This window comes from Rhinoderma darwinii, chromosome 1, assembly GCF_050947455.1.
Source record: "Rhinoderma darwinii isolate aRhiDar2 chromosome 1, aRhiDar2.hap1, whole genome shotgun sequence".
NCBI lineage: Eukaryota > Metazoa > Chordata > Amphibia > Anura > Rhinodermatidae > Rhinoderma > Rhinoderma darwinii.
Genome location: NC_134687.1, coordinates 515,290,519 through 515,304,734, shown reverse-complemented (window position 1 = coordinate 515,304,734; position 14,216 = coordinate 515,290,519). Strand labels below are relative to the sequence as shown.

The 14,216-nt window shown below is 41.2% G+C and overlaps 1 protein-coding gene across 2 annotated transcripts in view; it reads right to left on the bottom strand.

Annotated features, from left to right (window-relative positions):
- PGGT1B (protein geranylgeranyltransferase type I subunit beta) overlaps positions 1 to 14,216 on the bottom strand; it is a 104,073-nt gene that overhangs the window by 69,450 nt on the left and 20,407 nt on the right. For both annotated transcript variants that reach the window (XM_075836482.1, XM_075836491.1), the window contains exon 3: positions 7,446 to 7,513. In XM_075836482.1, coding sequence (XP_075692597.1) covers positions 7,446 to 7,513 — 68 coding nt within the window. The remainder of the gene's footprint in view (positions 1 to 7,445; positions 7,514 to 14,216) is intronic.

Here is a 14,216-nt window from a genome sequence, read left to right as displayed (position 1 = left end):
AGTTGGACGACAAAAAGCAGATAATACCCTTGATTTATGGTCCAAAATTGAAGAAGCCCGGACAGAGCTTAAAGAGTCTCTGTCACTACTTTATAAGAGCCCTATCTCCTACATAAGGAGATTGGTGCTATAATGTAGGTGACAGTAATGCTTTTTATTTATAAAAACTATTTTTACCACTTTATTAGCGATTTTAGATTTATGCTAATGAGTTACTTAATGCCCAAGTGCGCGTATTTTTACTTTAGACCAAGTGGGCGTTGTACAGGGGAGTGTATGACGCTGACCAATCAGCCTCATGCACTCCTCTCCATTCATTTACTCAGCGCATAGGGATCCTGCTAGATCCTTATGTGCTGTCTTATACTAACACATTAACAATACTGAAGTGTTTAGACAGTGAATAGACATTCCACGGGATGTCTATTCACAATCTCTGCACTTCGTTACTCTGTCTGTGGTAGTTACAGCAGAGGCAGCGCAATCTCGTTGTAACCTGTCATTTACCGCGTAATCTCGCGAGATTACGCGTACCCTGCTGTAACTACCACAGACAGAGTAATGAAGTGCAGAAATTGTGAATAGACATCCCGTGGAATGTATATTCACTGTCTAAACACTTCAGTATTATTAATGTGTTAGTATAAGACAGCACATAAGGATCTAGCAGGATCCCTATGCGCTGAGTAAATGAATGGAGAGGAGTGCATGAGGCTGATTAGACCAAGTGGGCGTTGTACAGGGGAGTGTATGACGCTGACCAAAGTAAAAATACACGCACTTGGGCATTAAGCAACTCATTAGCATAAATCTAAAATCGCTAATAATGTGGTAAAAATAGAACGTTTTTTTTTTAAATAAAAAGCACTGCTGTCACCTACATTATAGCGCAGATATCCTTATGTAGGAGATAGGGCACTTATGTGGTGACCGAGCCTCTTTAACTTGTGTCTTACGACTGTCGCCGAACTGCACATCCGCTGGACGCAATACAGGTTTAGGTTTTTTTTGCTCAAAGTGACAAACCCGCCACCCGTTTAGCTCGGAAACTTGCTCCATTGTCCCGGAATTTTATGGTCCTTAAGTTAAGGTTAGCGAACGGTACTCTCACACAACATCCTAAGGAGGTTCTCAATGATTTCTTTACATTTCACTTCTCTCTATATAAATCTCCTCCCCAATTAGATATGGTAAAAGCTGAGGTGTTATTTAAGGATATCTCTGCCCGTATTGCAAGACCCTCACAGAGATACTATGGAGGCCCCTATATCGCTTCAAGAAGTTTTGGATGCGATTAAATCCCTCAAATCCGCTAAATCTCCAGTACAGGATGGGTTCTCTAATCTTTACTATAAAAAAAATTGCAGGTGTTTTGGTCCCTCACTTGGTCACTCGGTTTAATGATTTAAAGGATGGGGGCCCTCCTAATCCCCAAACCTGGTAAGGACCCCTCTTGTCAGAATGATGGACCAATATCATTGATTAATGTTGATATGAAAATACTCACAAAAATTCTAGTCACCAGACTTAATGCCTTTCTGGAACAATACATTCACCCTGATCAGTGTGGCTTTGCACCAAATAGACAAGCGGCTGACCAGATGAGACGGATCATTGATCTTATCTCCCTTATTCGTTCCCAGTGGGATGGATCACAGAGGTCGGGGACATTGTGCCTGTCGCTAGACCTGCATAAAGCCTTCGATTCCCTGACCTGGGACTACTTGTTTTTTGTATTACGTAAATGGGGTTTTGGCAATTAATTTATTACTCTTTTTAAGTAGCCTTTACTCGACTCCATCTGCCAAGGTGATGATCAAGGGTTTTTTCTCAGACCGTATACCCATAGCCCAGGGAACGAGACAGGGATGCCCTCTCTCCCCTATTCTTTTTGTTTTAGCGATCGAGCCCCTGGCCCACCTGATCAGGCTGAATAAAGACATTAAGGTAAATGAGGTTAGGGGTTAGACCCATAAATGCGTGCTGTATGAGGATGATATCTCACTGGTATTATCATCCCCCCTGACGTCCCTCCCGAATCTTTATCACGTTCTAGACCAATTTTCCCACATTTGGACTAAAGGTCAATCATGACATCTGAGGTTTTGAACATTAGCGGTCGACATTCCATGGCCATACTTATACAACTGAACTTTGAGCAGAGATGGAGGGTAGACAAAATCTCCTATTTATGAGTCCATATCACTCCTTGCCATTCCACCCTTTTTCGCACCAACTTCCTCCCTCTCAAACAAAAAATTAAAACAGACCTGTTACACTGGGCTTCTATGCCTCTGTCCTGGTTTGGCAGGATAGCAACAGTTAAGATGACGGTCCTTCCCAGGATATTATATTATTTCCACACTTTACGGATTGATGTCTCTGCCCTTTTTTTAAAAAGACCTCCATCGGTTTCTGCTGTCCTTCGCGTGGGCTCCTAAACGTTGTAGAGTCCCACAAAGCACTCTATATGCTCCTAAGGCCTCTGGGTTTACCGAATTTCACTAATTATTATTATGCTGCACCCTAGGGATGCACGGTGCATCGAAACTTCGATAACGTTTCGATACTGTGCATCGCTAAACGGTTCGATACCGCTATTTCCTGTATTTCGATACTGAGCTGCGCAGCCGTACAGCTCAGTATAGTAATACATGAATGTATGGGAGCGCGGCTGCGTAATTCAGCCACAGCCCCGCTCCTGAGTCATGATAAGTTCGCGGGGTCAGGATGATGCGATGCGGCCAGCGCTGCACTAATGAGCGGCGGCACTGGAGACAGAACATGGCGGGCGGGCGCGCTACAAAGCTCCCCCATGTTCTGTCTTCAGTGCCTGAACTGCCGCTCATTAGTGCAGCGCCGGCCGCACCTCCTCATGCTGACCGCGCGCGCACTTCCTGTCAGGAGCGGGGCAATGGCTGTATTACACAGCCGCAGCCCCACTCTATAACGGCGGAGATCAGAGAAACCTCTCATCTCCGCCGTTATTCCCCTGAATGCTGCGATCACAGCGGACTGCAGCATTCAGGAGAAAATGAGCAGGGGGGATGCACCTGGATCGCGTCACAGGGAATTCCTGTGACGCGATCGAGTGCCATACCATATATGGGCAGACAGCCCAGGGTCTATTGACGGACCCCAGGGCTGTCTTACCATATTTCATGTTGTTAGGATATACCCAAGTGCTATGCGTCCACAGGCTAATGTATTGGCATATATCGGATATATGTCAGTACATTAAAGTTTAAAAATAAAGTAAAAACAAAAGTATTGTTAAAATAAAAAAAAAATACATTCACCTTTTTTTACAATAAACATTAAAATAAGTCTCAATACATAAAAAATTCACACATTCAGTAATGGCGCGCACAATTTTTTTGCATCAATTATGATGTTTACGCTGTAAAAAAATTAAATAAACACGGCTTTCATTCACTTATTAATGTGAGGCGCGAGGTGCGATGAATTTAACCTCCATGTTCCTCACATTAATAGTAATTAACCCCATCATATACCTCGCACATTAACCCATTATGACTGAGAAACATGATGGGATTAATTACTAATTATGTGAGGTGCGTTCAAAATTCATCACACGTCGCACCTCACATCAGAAAACGGAAGAATTTTTTTTTTTATTACTGTTGGCAAAAGTATCGAAATTGGTATCGAAACCGCAATACTAAACGAAGTATCGGTATCGAAGTCCAAATTCTGGTATCGTGACATCCCTACTGCACCCTTAGTCTCACTCCATGGTAGCAATACTCGAAAACGGATTTCTATTGAACAGGCAGCTACCCCGGTGGTTCCTGTAGACCAGTTGTTATGGTTAAAGCACAATTACAGACCACCTGTATTGGGCCCACTTCTCTCTTCTTCCTTGGCGAAGTGGGATCAATCGGGTCACAGGTTCCGGCTCTGTTCCATACATGTACCTGCAGCTCGATTGTTTGCTAACCCTATTTTTGCTCCTGGTATGCAGCAGTCAGCCTTTCAATGGTGGCTGGACAAGGGTTTATATAGAATTGGACACTTGTTTGATAGACTAGGTGTAAAGCCTTGTAATTTTTTACAATCTATTCACCACATGCCGGACTCTGAGATTTTCCGTTATCCCCAGATTGACCATTTTATGTCCTCAATTAGACCTGCCTCGGCTTTGCAAAGTACACCTGTATTTGAACAATCATGCTTAAATAATCCTAATGGTCATCACCTTCTGTCTCTTATTTACTCATTTTTGGTCTCTCCGTTGGGTAAACTATCATACATGTCTATGTGGGAGAGGGACTTACACACATCCTTTACTGTAAGGGAATGGCAGGATATGGCAGAATGTACGGCGAAAATTTCTATCAATGCTTCATTGGTTGAAGCAAATTATAAAAGTACTTTTACGGTGGTACCTAGATCCCTTCAGAATGGCAAAGATGTGCCCTGCATGTTCATCGTTGTGTTTCCGACACTGTGGATGTGTGGGAGATTCTCTACTTGTGTGGTGGGGTTGCCCAAAGGTTCGCCGAGTTTGGCGAAGTATCTTTAATTTATATTCTATAACCCAGATAAAATTTACCACTGTCTCCGACACAGGCACGGAGGAAACGAGAGCAGAAAAGCAAGAGCAGAGGAGGAGGCTCAGCCCACTGCCCATACTGCAAGAAACCTGTGATCCAGTCAGCAAGGAGTGATGGTAAGTGTCTGAGTGTCTATGTGTGTATGCTCCAGTAGGTGTGTCCCGTAGGTGTGTATATAGGTCTCTATGTTAGTGTGTATATATAGACCTCAGCGTGTGCTTATATATGTGTGGGTATAGTTATCGCTGCGTGTTATCTGCATTGTTACATAGGGTAAAGGGCCTTTTACACCTGTCGATAGTAGGCCGGTGGAGCGAGCGCCGATCAATGAGACATCGTTGATCGGCGCTCGTTTGCTCCTGTCATACGGAGCTATGTATGGGGATGAGCGGTCGTTACTCCGATCGCTCATCCCCATATGTTATCATCATGTCTGCACAGGGAGACGTGCTGCCGATAAAGATAATCTTTTACTTTTTAAAAACTATACGATCAGCAGATGATCGAGCGTTTGCTCGTTCATCTGCTGATCGCTGCCCTGTTTACACAGGGCAATTATCGGGAACGAGTGTTCTATGAACGCTTGTCTGCCCCATAATCGCCCCCAGTGTTTAAAGGGCCTTTACACTACTACATTATCTGTTTTCAGAGAGTTATCACTGTGTTATCTGTGGTGTTACATAGGACTGCAGGTAGCATCTACTACATTATCTGTACTCAGTTATCACCGTGTTAGGCTACATTCACACGAGAGTGACAGATTTCCATGCGTAAATCTGTCCATGTCCGTTGCGTTTTTGCATCAGTGTGCTTTAAGTGTAGTATGTGTTTTTCACACACTTGCAAGCTTTTATTTATTTTCAATGTAATTGATGCGTGAAACACTGACAACACACGGATGTGCGTCCCTGTGCTGTCCGTGGTTTTCATGCACCCATTGACTTCAATGGGCAACTAGGTGCGTGAAAACGCACCAATATAGGACATGCAGTGAGTATCACGCAACAGACACTTGCTGCGTGAGAACTCACGCATGTCTGAATAGCCCCATTGAAATCAATGGGTCCGTGTGCTGTGCATTTCAACGAACAGCACACGAACGATAATCACGCTCGTCTGAATAAGCCCTTACCTGTGGGGTTACATAGGGCTGCAGGCAACATCTACTACATTATCTGTAATCAGTTATCACGGTGTGATCTGTGGTATTACATAGGACTGCAGGTGACATCTACTACACTATATGCACTGTGCATATATGGGTATTTGAGTGTGTCTTCGTGCTTGTATATATGTGCCTTTTATGTATTTGAATATGTTTAGTCAGGTGTGTGTGTGTGTGTATATATATATATATATATATATATATATATATATATATATATACACATACACACACACACATACATACATACATACACACACACATACCTACACACAGTATGTGTATGTAGGTCTATATATTTACCTCTGTGTATATATTTGCCTAAATACGTCTCTCTATGTATGTACAGTATATATGTGCCAGTATTTGTGTGTGTATATGTGTGTGGTTAGTTTTTGGTTTGTGGAGGGCAGAAATAGAGAAACCCGCACAGGCCGCCATCCAACCTAAGGCCGGTACTGCCCTTTCTTTCCCTCGATGGCAACATTGCTGCACGATATCTAAGGGCAGTCATGAAGTAAGCTTGGATGAGACGTCAATAAAAGTCCTTCACTGTACTTAGTTTCCTCCCAAATTCATCAGATCTATCCATCTTCTTCCCCGTCCGGTTTACGGAGTTGCCAGAATTTGGTGTTTGTGCCGGAATGTCTTCATTTTCTGTTTGAACGTTTGCGACCTTGTTAGCGCTACGATAGGCACACTTTCCCCTAAATCCCTGTCTGCCTTGCTCCTGGGAGATAGACCCCATGGTTTCAATAACCAGCAGCACAAGTTTTCCCAGTTCATATGCATGGTAGCTAGGATTAAGATTGCAGTAAGTTGGAAATCCCAATGCTTGTCTTAAATGAGTGAAATGATTGTGAAAAAGTATCTGCTCTCCGAACTCATAGCATGGTCCAACTCCTGGTTACTCGGCAGCCCTGGATAGATCAGAGCAACTCCACAGGCTTAAAACATTTAGCTTGGTCATGGGAGGCCTCTCTTGCCTATACTCTACTACTCTATACTTTTTATGATGATCTTGGTGTGGATATTTCTGACTGATCACCCATTGGAATGATTGTTTTGTTTTTATAGTGTAATACTTTTGTATCGTATTAGTACGAACTGGTTGAGGACATTTTGCATGACTATCGCATTCCCCCTGCACAGGGTTCCTACATAGCGAATTGCGCTACTACTTTATTAAACAAAAATGTAATAAAAGTTGTTTAGAAACAGAATTTTTTTTTTCCCCCCTTAAAAGTGATTTTTTTTTAATGCTTTAATATTACAATCCACTAATCCAGAATATTCAAAAATAAACCAAATATCAGATACCAATAATGCTGATGAAATTTTACTGCATATATAATGTTTGTCATTTGAATACAGAAGAAATTCAACATTCATACATCATGCAAAACTATTCCAGATGTCAAAACAAAGTACACTTAGTGAACCCTAACAAACCACAATTTAATTCAATAGGGTCCATCCGTCACCACTTTTGCAATGAATTCAGCACAACAGCATGATGCTAGTGTGAACAGTCTTATTAAAGAAATACAATAAAAGGGTACAAATATATGAGAAAAGGCAGATTTGTAGCTCTCAATATTCTTTTCGATTAGGACATTTTTTTGTTTTTCTTACAATGGATCATTTAAATTGTGAATAGCCTGGATGATTATTTTATTGTACAATTACCACGGTCAACATACCTTGGATGGATTGAATGGTAACCCCAAACACGATGAACCTCGAAAACCACATCGATCTAGATTTGATTCTAAAAAGAGATAATACATTTAAGTCATGGTTGGTGTATAACCTCACTATAAAAACAAATTCTCAAAACGAAGGATTTTACAAATATTCAAATCTGGATTTTATTTTAGAATATAAACTATTTGTGAGACCGTTTCATTCATGAACACAGTAGACAGAATGATTAAGACCTTCAGGTGCATATTGATACCAGGACTAAGAATTACCACAGCTATGGAAAATTGAGGAACTCCGTGAAGTTGTTGTAATGGTTACCTATAAAAACACTGTCTTATCACAAGTGTATGGGAAACCTCAAGTCAAGAAGTTATTGGTAGGATCTCAAGTGACCATATACTTTTATCTATTTGCCACCAAAGAGAATTATTAAAGAGGCTCTGTCACCAGATTTTGCAACCCCTATCTCCTATTGCAGCAGATCGGCGCTGCAATGTAGATAACAGTAACGTTTTGTTTTTCAAAAACGAGCATTTTTGGCCAAGTTATGACCATTTTTATATTTATGCAAATGAGCCTTTCTTAAGTACAACTGGGCGTGTTTAAAGTTATGTCCAAGTGGGCGCGTATTGTGTGTGTACATCTGGGCGTTTTTACTTGTTTTACTAGCTGGGCGTTGTGAATGGAAGTGTATGATGCTGTCGAATCAGCATCATCTACTTCTCTTCGTTAGCACCCAGCTTCTGGCAGTGCACAGACACACAGCGTGTGCTCACGAGATCACGCTGTGACGTCACTCACTTCCTCCCACAGGAACTTCATCGCGTCGGATGAGCGAGGACACGCTGTGTGTCTGAACTGCCAGAAGCTGGGTGGTAACGAAGAGAAGTGGATGATGCTGATTCGTCAGTATCATACACTTCTATTCACAACGCCCAGCTAGTAAAACAAGTAAAAACACCCAGATGTACACACACAATACACGCCCAGTTGGACATAAGAAAGGCTCATTTGCATAAATATAAAAATGGTCATAACTTGGCCAAAAATGCTCGTTTTTTAAAAAAAATAAATAAATAAATCTTTACTGTTATCTACATTGCAGCGCCTATCTGCTGCAATAGGAGATAGGGGTTTGAAAATCTGGTGACAGAGCCTCTAACTGTAAATAGCAACATATTGAATAAACTGTGTCTACAGTAAAACCCCTACGAAATACCACGCCTGACCTAGACCAGATTTTTCTGTGATGCTTTTCCAATTCCCTTATATCAAATTTATATTGCCAGTCACTAAGCTCCATGATGAGAAAGGTAAATATTATTTGCATAAGGTAAGGAAATGCAATTAAGATTCATTACTATTAAAGGATTTGTCCAGGATGACAAAAAAAATAAAAGATTTAGCTTTTTCTTTCTTCTAGAAACGGACGCCACATATGTCCATAGGCAGTGTGTGGTATTGCAGCTCAGCCCCATTCACTTAAATGGGCTGCAATACCAGACAGTCAATGGACAGACATGGTGCCGATTCGGGGGGGGGGGGGGGGGGGGAGACTACTTATTATTTTCTATACCATTTCTAAAGAGAACAAGGATGGTTTACAAAACCACTGATTAAACATGGAAAAGATGCAGTAACTCATTATGACAAGCCCTATCAATGTGTCTTATCAGGGCATATGGATATAATAAAGCGGGGGAGCCCCCATTCCAGACCACCCTTTATGTACCAGAGCAGGAAAAAAAGGCCTGTCCATATATTCATGTGAATAGCCGGCTTGTAGTACTACATTTCACCTGCAGGAGAAATGCATGGCCAACTGGAGCTTACCTCGGCTATTACAGCCGATCGCTGGGGGCTGTAATATAAAATGGAGTCGGCGAATGGACACAGCCCTTTTAATCCACAGCTCAAGACCTCCAGGAGACAACAGCCCAAATAAAATGCTATTACCAATCTGTTTCAAATACAAAGGAATCTCCTAATTGGTTATCTTTGCATAATTTTCTGCTTCTAGTCTTGTGAGGTTTTAAAACACATTTTTTAAACCCCCGAGTCGAGAACTTTCAGAATTTGTGGACTAAGATGCTGCAATAAAGGGCTTCACTGTAGAGGGCTTGGTTTTTTTTATTTAGTGAGAGCGGAATACAGTTTAATTTAGACATCAGTGTAATCCCTCCATAAATAGTTTTATATCTATTTCTTACCTACTATGGGAACAAAAAATATACAGTCAGGTTCAGGAGTATTTGGATGGTGACATCTAAGGGTATGTGCACACGAGAACTGTCTTTTACTTCTGAAAAGACAGACTGTTTTCAGGAGAAAACAGCTGCGTCGTTTCAGACATAAAAGCTCCTCCTCGCATTTTGCGAGGTGTCTTTGACGCCCGTAATCTTGAGCTGCTCTTCATTGACTTCAATGAAGAACGGCTCAAATTACGTTGCAAAGAAGTGCCCTGCACTTCTTTGCCGAGGCAGTCAATTTACGCGTCGTCGTTTGACAGCTGGCAAACGACGATGCGTAAATGACAGGTCGTCGGCACAGTACGTCGGCAAACCCATACAAATGAATGGGCAGATGTTTGCCGACGTATTGTAACCGTATTTTCAGACGTAAAACTAGGCATAATACGCCTCGTTTACGTCTGAAAATAGGTCGTGTGAACCCAGCCTAATAATTTGAACTCTGTACTTCATCACAATGGATTTGAAACAAAGCAAAGATGATGCGATTGAAGTGAATACTTTCAGCTTTAAAGAGGCTGTCACCAATGGACATTATAAGTGCCCTATCTTGTACATAATGTGATCGGCGCTGTAATGGAGATTACAGCAGTGTTTTTTATTTAGAAAAACGATCATTTTTGACGGAGTTATGACCTATTTTAGCTTTATGCTAATGAGTTTCTCAATGGACAACTGGGCGTTTTACTATTGACCAAGTGGGCGTTGTGGAGAGAAGTGTATGACGCTGACCAAATCAGTGACCAATCAGCGCCATACACTTCTCCCATTCATTTACACTGCAGATAGCGATATAGCTATATCGCTATGTGCTGCCACATAAACACACTATAAAGCTACTCATGTGTCATGATAATGAATATACATTACCTCCAGCCAGGACGTGACGTGTATTCATTCTCCTGACCACTTCTGTAGCGTCTGTGTGATTTACAGCACAGCACAGCGAGATCTTACAGCGTAATCTCGTGAGGTACACCTGCTAAGCTGTAAATCACACAGACGCTACAGAAGTGGTCAGGAGAATGAATACACGTCACGTCCTGGCTGGAGGTAATGTATATTCATTGCCATGACACTGCAGAAACGTTGTAGTGTGTGTATGTAGCTATATCGCTATGTGCAGTGTGAATGGAGAGAGGTGTATGACGCCGATTGGTCACTGATTGGTCAGCGTCATACACTCCTCTGTACAACGCCCACTTGGTCATATAGTAAAACAGGCCCAGTTGTCCATTGAGAAACTCATTAGCATAAAGCAAAAATAGGTCATAACTCCGTCAAAAATGATAGTTTTTCTAAATAAAAAAAACACTGCTGTAATCTACATTACAGCGCCGATCACATCATGTACAGTATAGGCCACTTATAATGTGGTGACAGAGACTCTCTAAGTCAAGGGTTTTAACAAAGTATTGAATTAACAGTTTAGGAATTACAGCAATTTTCTACATAATCCTTTCATTTTAACAGGCTCAAAAGTAATTGGACAAGCTAACAATTATAAATAAGGATTATTTTTAATACTAGGATGCAAATCCTTTGTCGTTAACGACATGGACATCACCAAATGCGGAGTTTCCTTCCTTGAGATGCTTTGATAGACCATTACTGCAGCCGCTTTCAGTTGCTGCTTGTTTGTGGGTCTTTCTGGCTTCAGTAACTGAAAAGCATGCTCGATCAGGTTTAGGTCCGTTGACTGACTCTGCCATTGAAGAACATTCCATTTCTTTGCCTTAGGAAGCTCCTGGGTTGCTTTTGTGGGATGTTGTAGGTCATCATACATTTGGACTGTGAAGCCTCACCCTATCAGTTTTGAAGCATTTGACTGAATCTGATCCAAAAGTATAGATGTATACAGTTTAGAAATTCCTCCTGCTACTTCTATCCGCAGTCACTTCATCAATAAACTTCAGTGACCCAGTTCCATCGGCAGCCATACATGCCCCTGCCATAACACTGCCTCTATCATGATTGACAGATGATGTTATATGCTTCGGCTCATGGGCCCTTTATTTTCTTCTCCATACTGATCTCTTCCAATCTTTCTGGTACAAGTTAAAGAGGCTCTGTCACCAGATTCTCAAATCCCTATCTCCTATTGCATGTGATCGGCGCTTCAATGTAGATAACCGCACCGTTTTTGTTTTTTTTAAAAACGTTCATTTTTGGCCAAGTTATGAGCTATTTTATATATATGCAAATGAGGTTTGAAATGGACAACTGGGCGTTTTTTTTTTCGTTATGTCCAACTGGGCGTGTATTGTGTTTTTAACTGGGCGTGTTTACGTGTATCACGCTGACCAATCAGTGACCAGTCAGCATCATACACTCATCTCTATTAATTAACACAGCAGCGATGTGCAGCTACATAAACAGAGATTAACGTTAATCCAGTGTCCTGATAATGAATACACATGAAATCCAGCCTGGACGTCATGTGTATTCATTATCAGGACACTTCTGAATCTTTACTTTGAGATTTCTAGCAAGGGAAACGAAATCTCGCGAGATTACGGAGGTAAACGAGATTTCGTTTCACTTCCTGGAAATCTCACAGAAAAGAGTCAGAAGTGTCAGGATTCTGAATACACGGGACGTCCAGGCTGGATGATCTTGTGTATTCATTATCAGGACACTTGATTAACGTTAATCTCTGTTTATGTGGCTGCACATCGCTGCTGTGTAAATCAATGTAGAGGAGTGTATGACGCTGACTGGTCACTGATTGGTCAGCGTCGTACACGTAAACACGCCCAGTTAAAAACACAATACACGCCCAGTTGGACAGAACGAAAAAAAACGCCCAGTTGTCCATTTCAAACCTCATTTGCATATATATATATATATATATATATATATATATATATATAATAGCTCATAACTTGGCCAAAAAAAAACAAAGAAAAAAAACTTTACTGTTATCTACATTGCAGCGCCGATCCCATGCAATAGGAGATAGGGATTTGAGAATCTGATGACAGAGCCTCTTTAATCTTCATTTTATCAGTCCAAAAAAAAAAAATCTTGTTCCAGAACTGGGTGGATTTTTTTGAGGTTTTCTAGCAAAATCTTAGGCTCTTTGCAGTGTACGTTGGAGGTACACGTCGGAATGATATCCTGACGTATACCTCTGCAGAGGCTGCAACGGATCCCACTGTATAGGCATTTAGTGAAATAGGTCGCCCATAGGGACCCATCGTAAAAAAAAACAAAAAAACACCATGTGGTATACGTTTTTTTTTACTGCATAACATTGTATGGAATTGTGTAGTCTACTATGTTCTTCCATACCTTTTTATGGTATACTAATGTATATTTCCCAGTGTAAAGGTTAGGCGTGCACTGTAAATGCAGTGTTCATAGATCCTTAGATCCCTGTATTTCAGGGTTACCAGTGCTTTGCACCTTCTGCATTTACATTCACGAAGGAGTCTCTTGATTGTAGACTTTGACAATGATATGCCTGTATTACAATACGCCATAATATATCATTTTCCCATTACTAGATGTCCTTGTTTTACATTGCAGAAGTTTATGTAAAGGAACGGGGCACTGGCTTATAGAGAGGGCATTAACATATCAATTATATTCATGGCTCTAGAACTAGGAGAGGGTCACAAATCAAAGATAATTAAACCTCATAGGATTTTTACAATGTGACACATTCCTGCAGAGCGGAGGACACCTGAAGCAAGCGGTGAGCGCCAACTCTTTAACAGTCACTATGTGCTGACTCAGGGTCTCAGCGTTCAGTGTGTTAACGTCACAAAATGCCTGCAAGACATCGGTCATCTAGACACAGATTTGACTGCCAAGTCAGCTCAATTTTTTATGCTCACCTATTCATTCTCTCCTGAGAACTAAATTCTGCAGTCTCATCAGGATTCAGTATGCATAAATGCCAACAGAAACAGCTGCAATTGTATTAAAAGAATAAAAGGTCTAGATGAAAGGTGACAATTGTCACCAGCGCTAAATATTAGCAACCTAATAGTACATGAAAGAAAGTCAAATTGGGAATAATAAACTGGCTTCTATATGTTTTCAGTACAGAAGGCTCAAATACTAGTGAACAAGACAAGCAGTAATGTCCTAATACATACATAAATGTTATTCCATGAGTTCTGACCTCAGCGACCACAGCTGCGGGGGAAGGGGGGGGGTCTTTCTTTATGGGTATTCTTGATTTGCAACTTGCCCAAAGAGCACTATGAATGTATCCCATTCCATACATAGACCAGCCCTATGGGTAAGCATATGTAAACAATGGCCACATCCCATTTCCCAACCAACAGAAGAATTATATAATATATTAAAAGGAGTTTAAAGCCCATAAATGTGATTTTACTCTTGAACGTTATTTGCACCTTTCTAAACTAAAACATATAGAAGTCCTTTCAAGAGGACATAACATTTTTGATGTGTCATAGTGACCTGTCAGAAGTTTTGATCGGTGGGGGTCCAGGTGCTGAGAACCCCACCAATCGCTGAAACACTCAGCTAAATGTTGTGCCG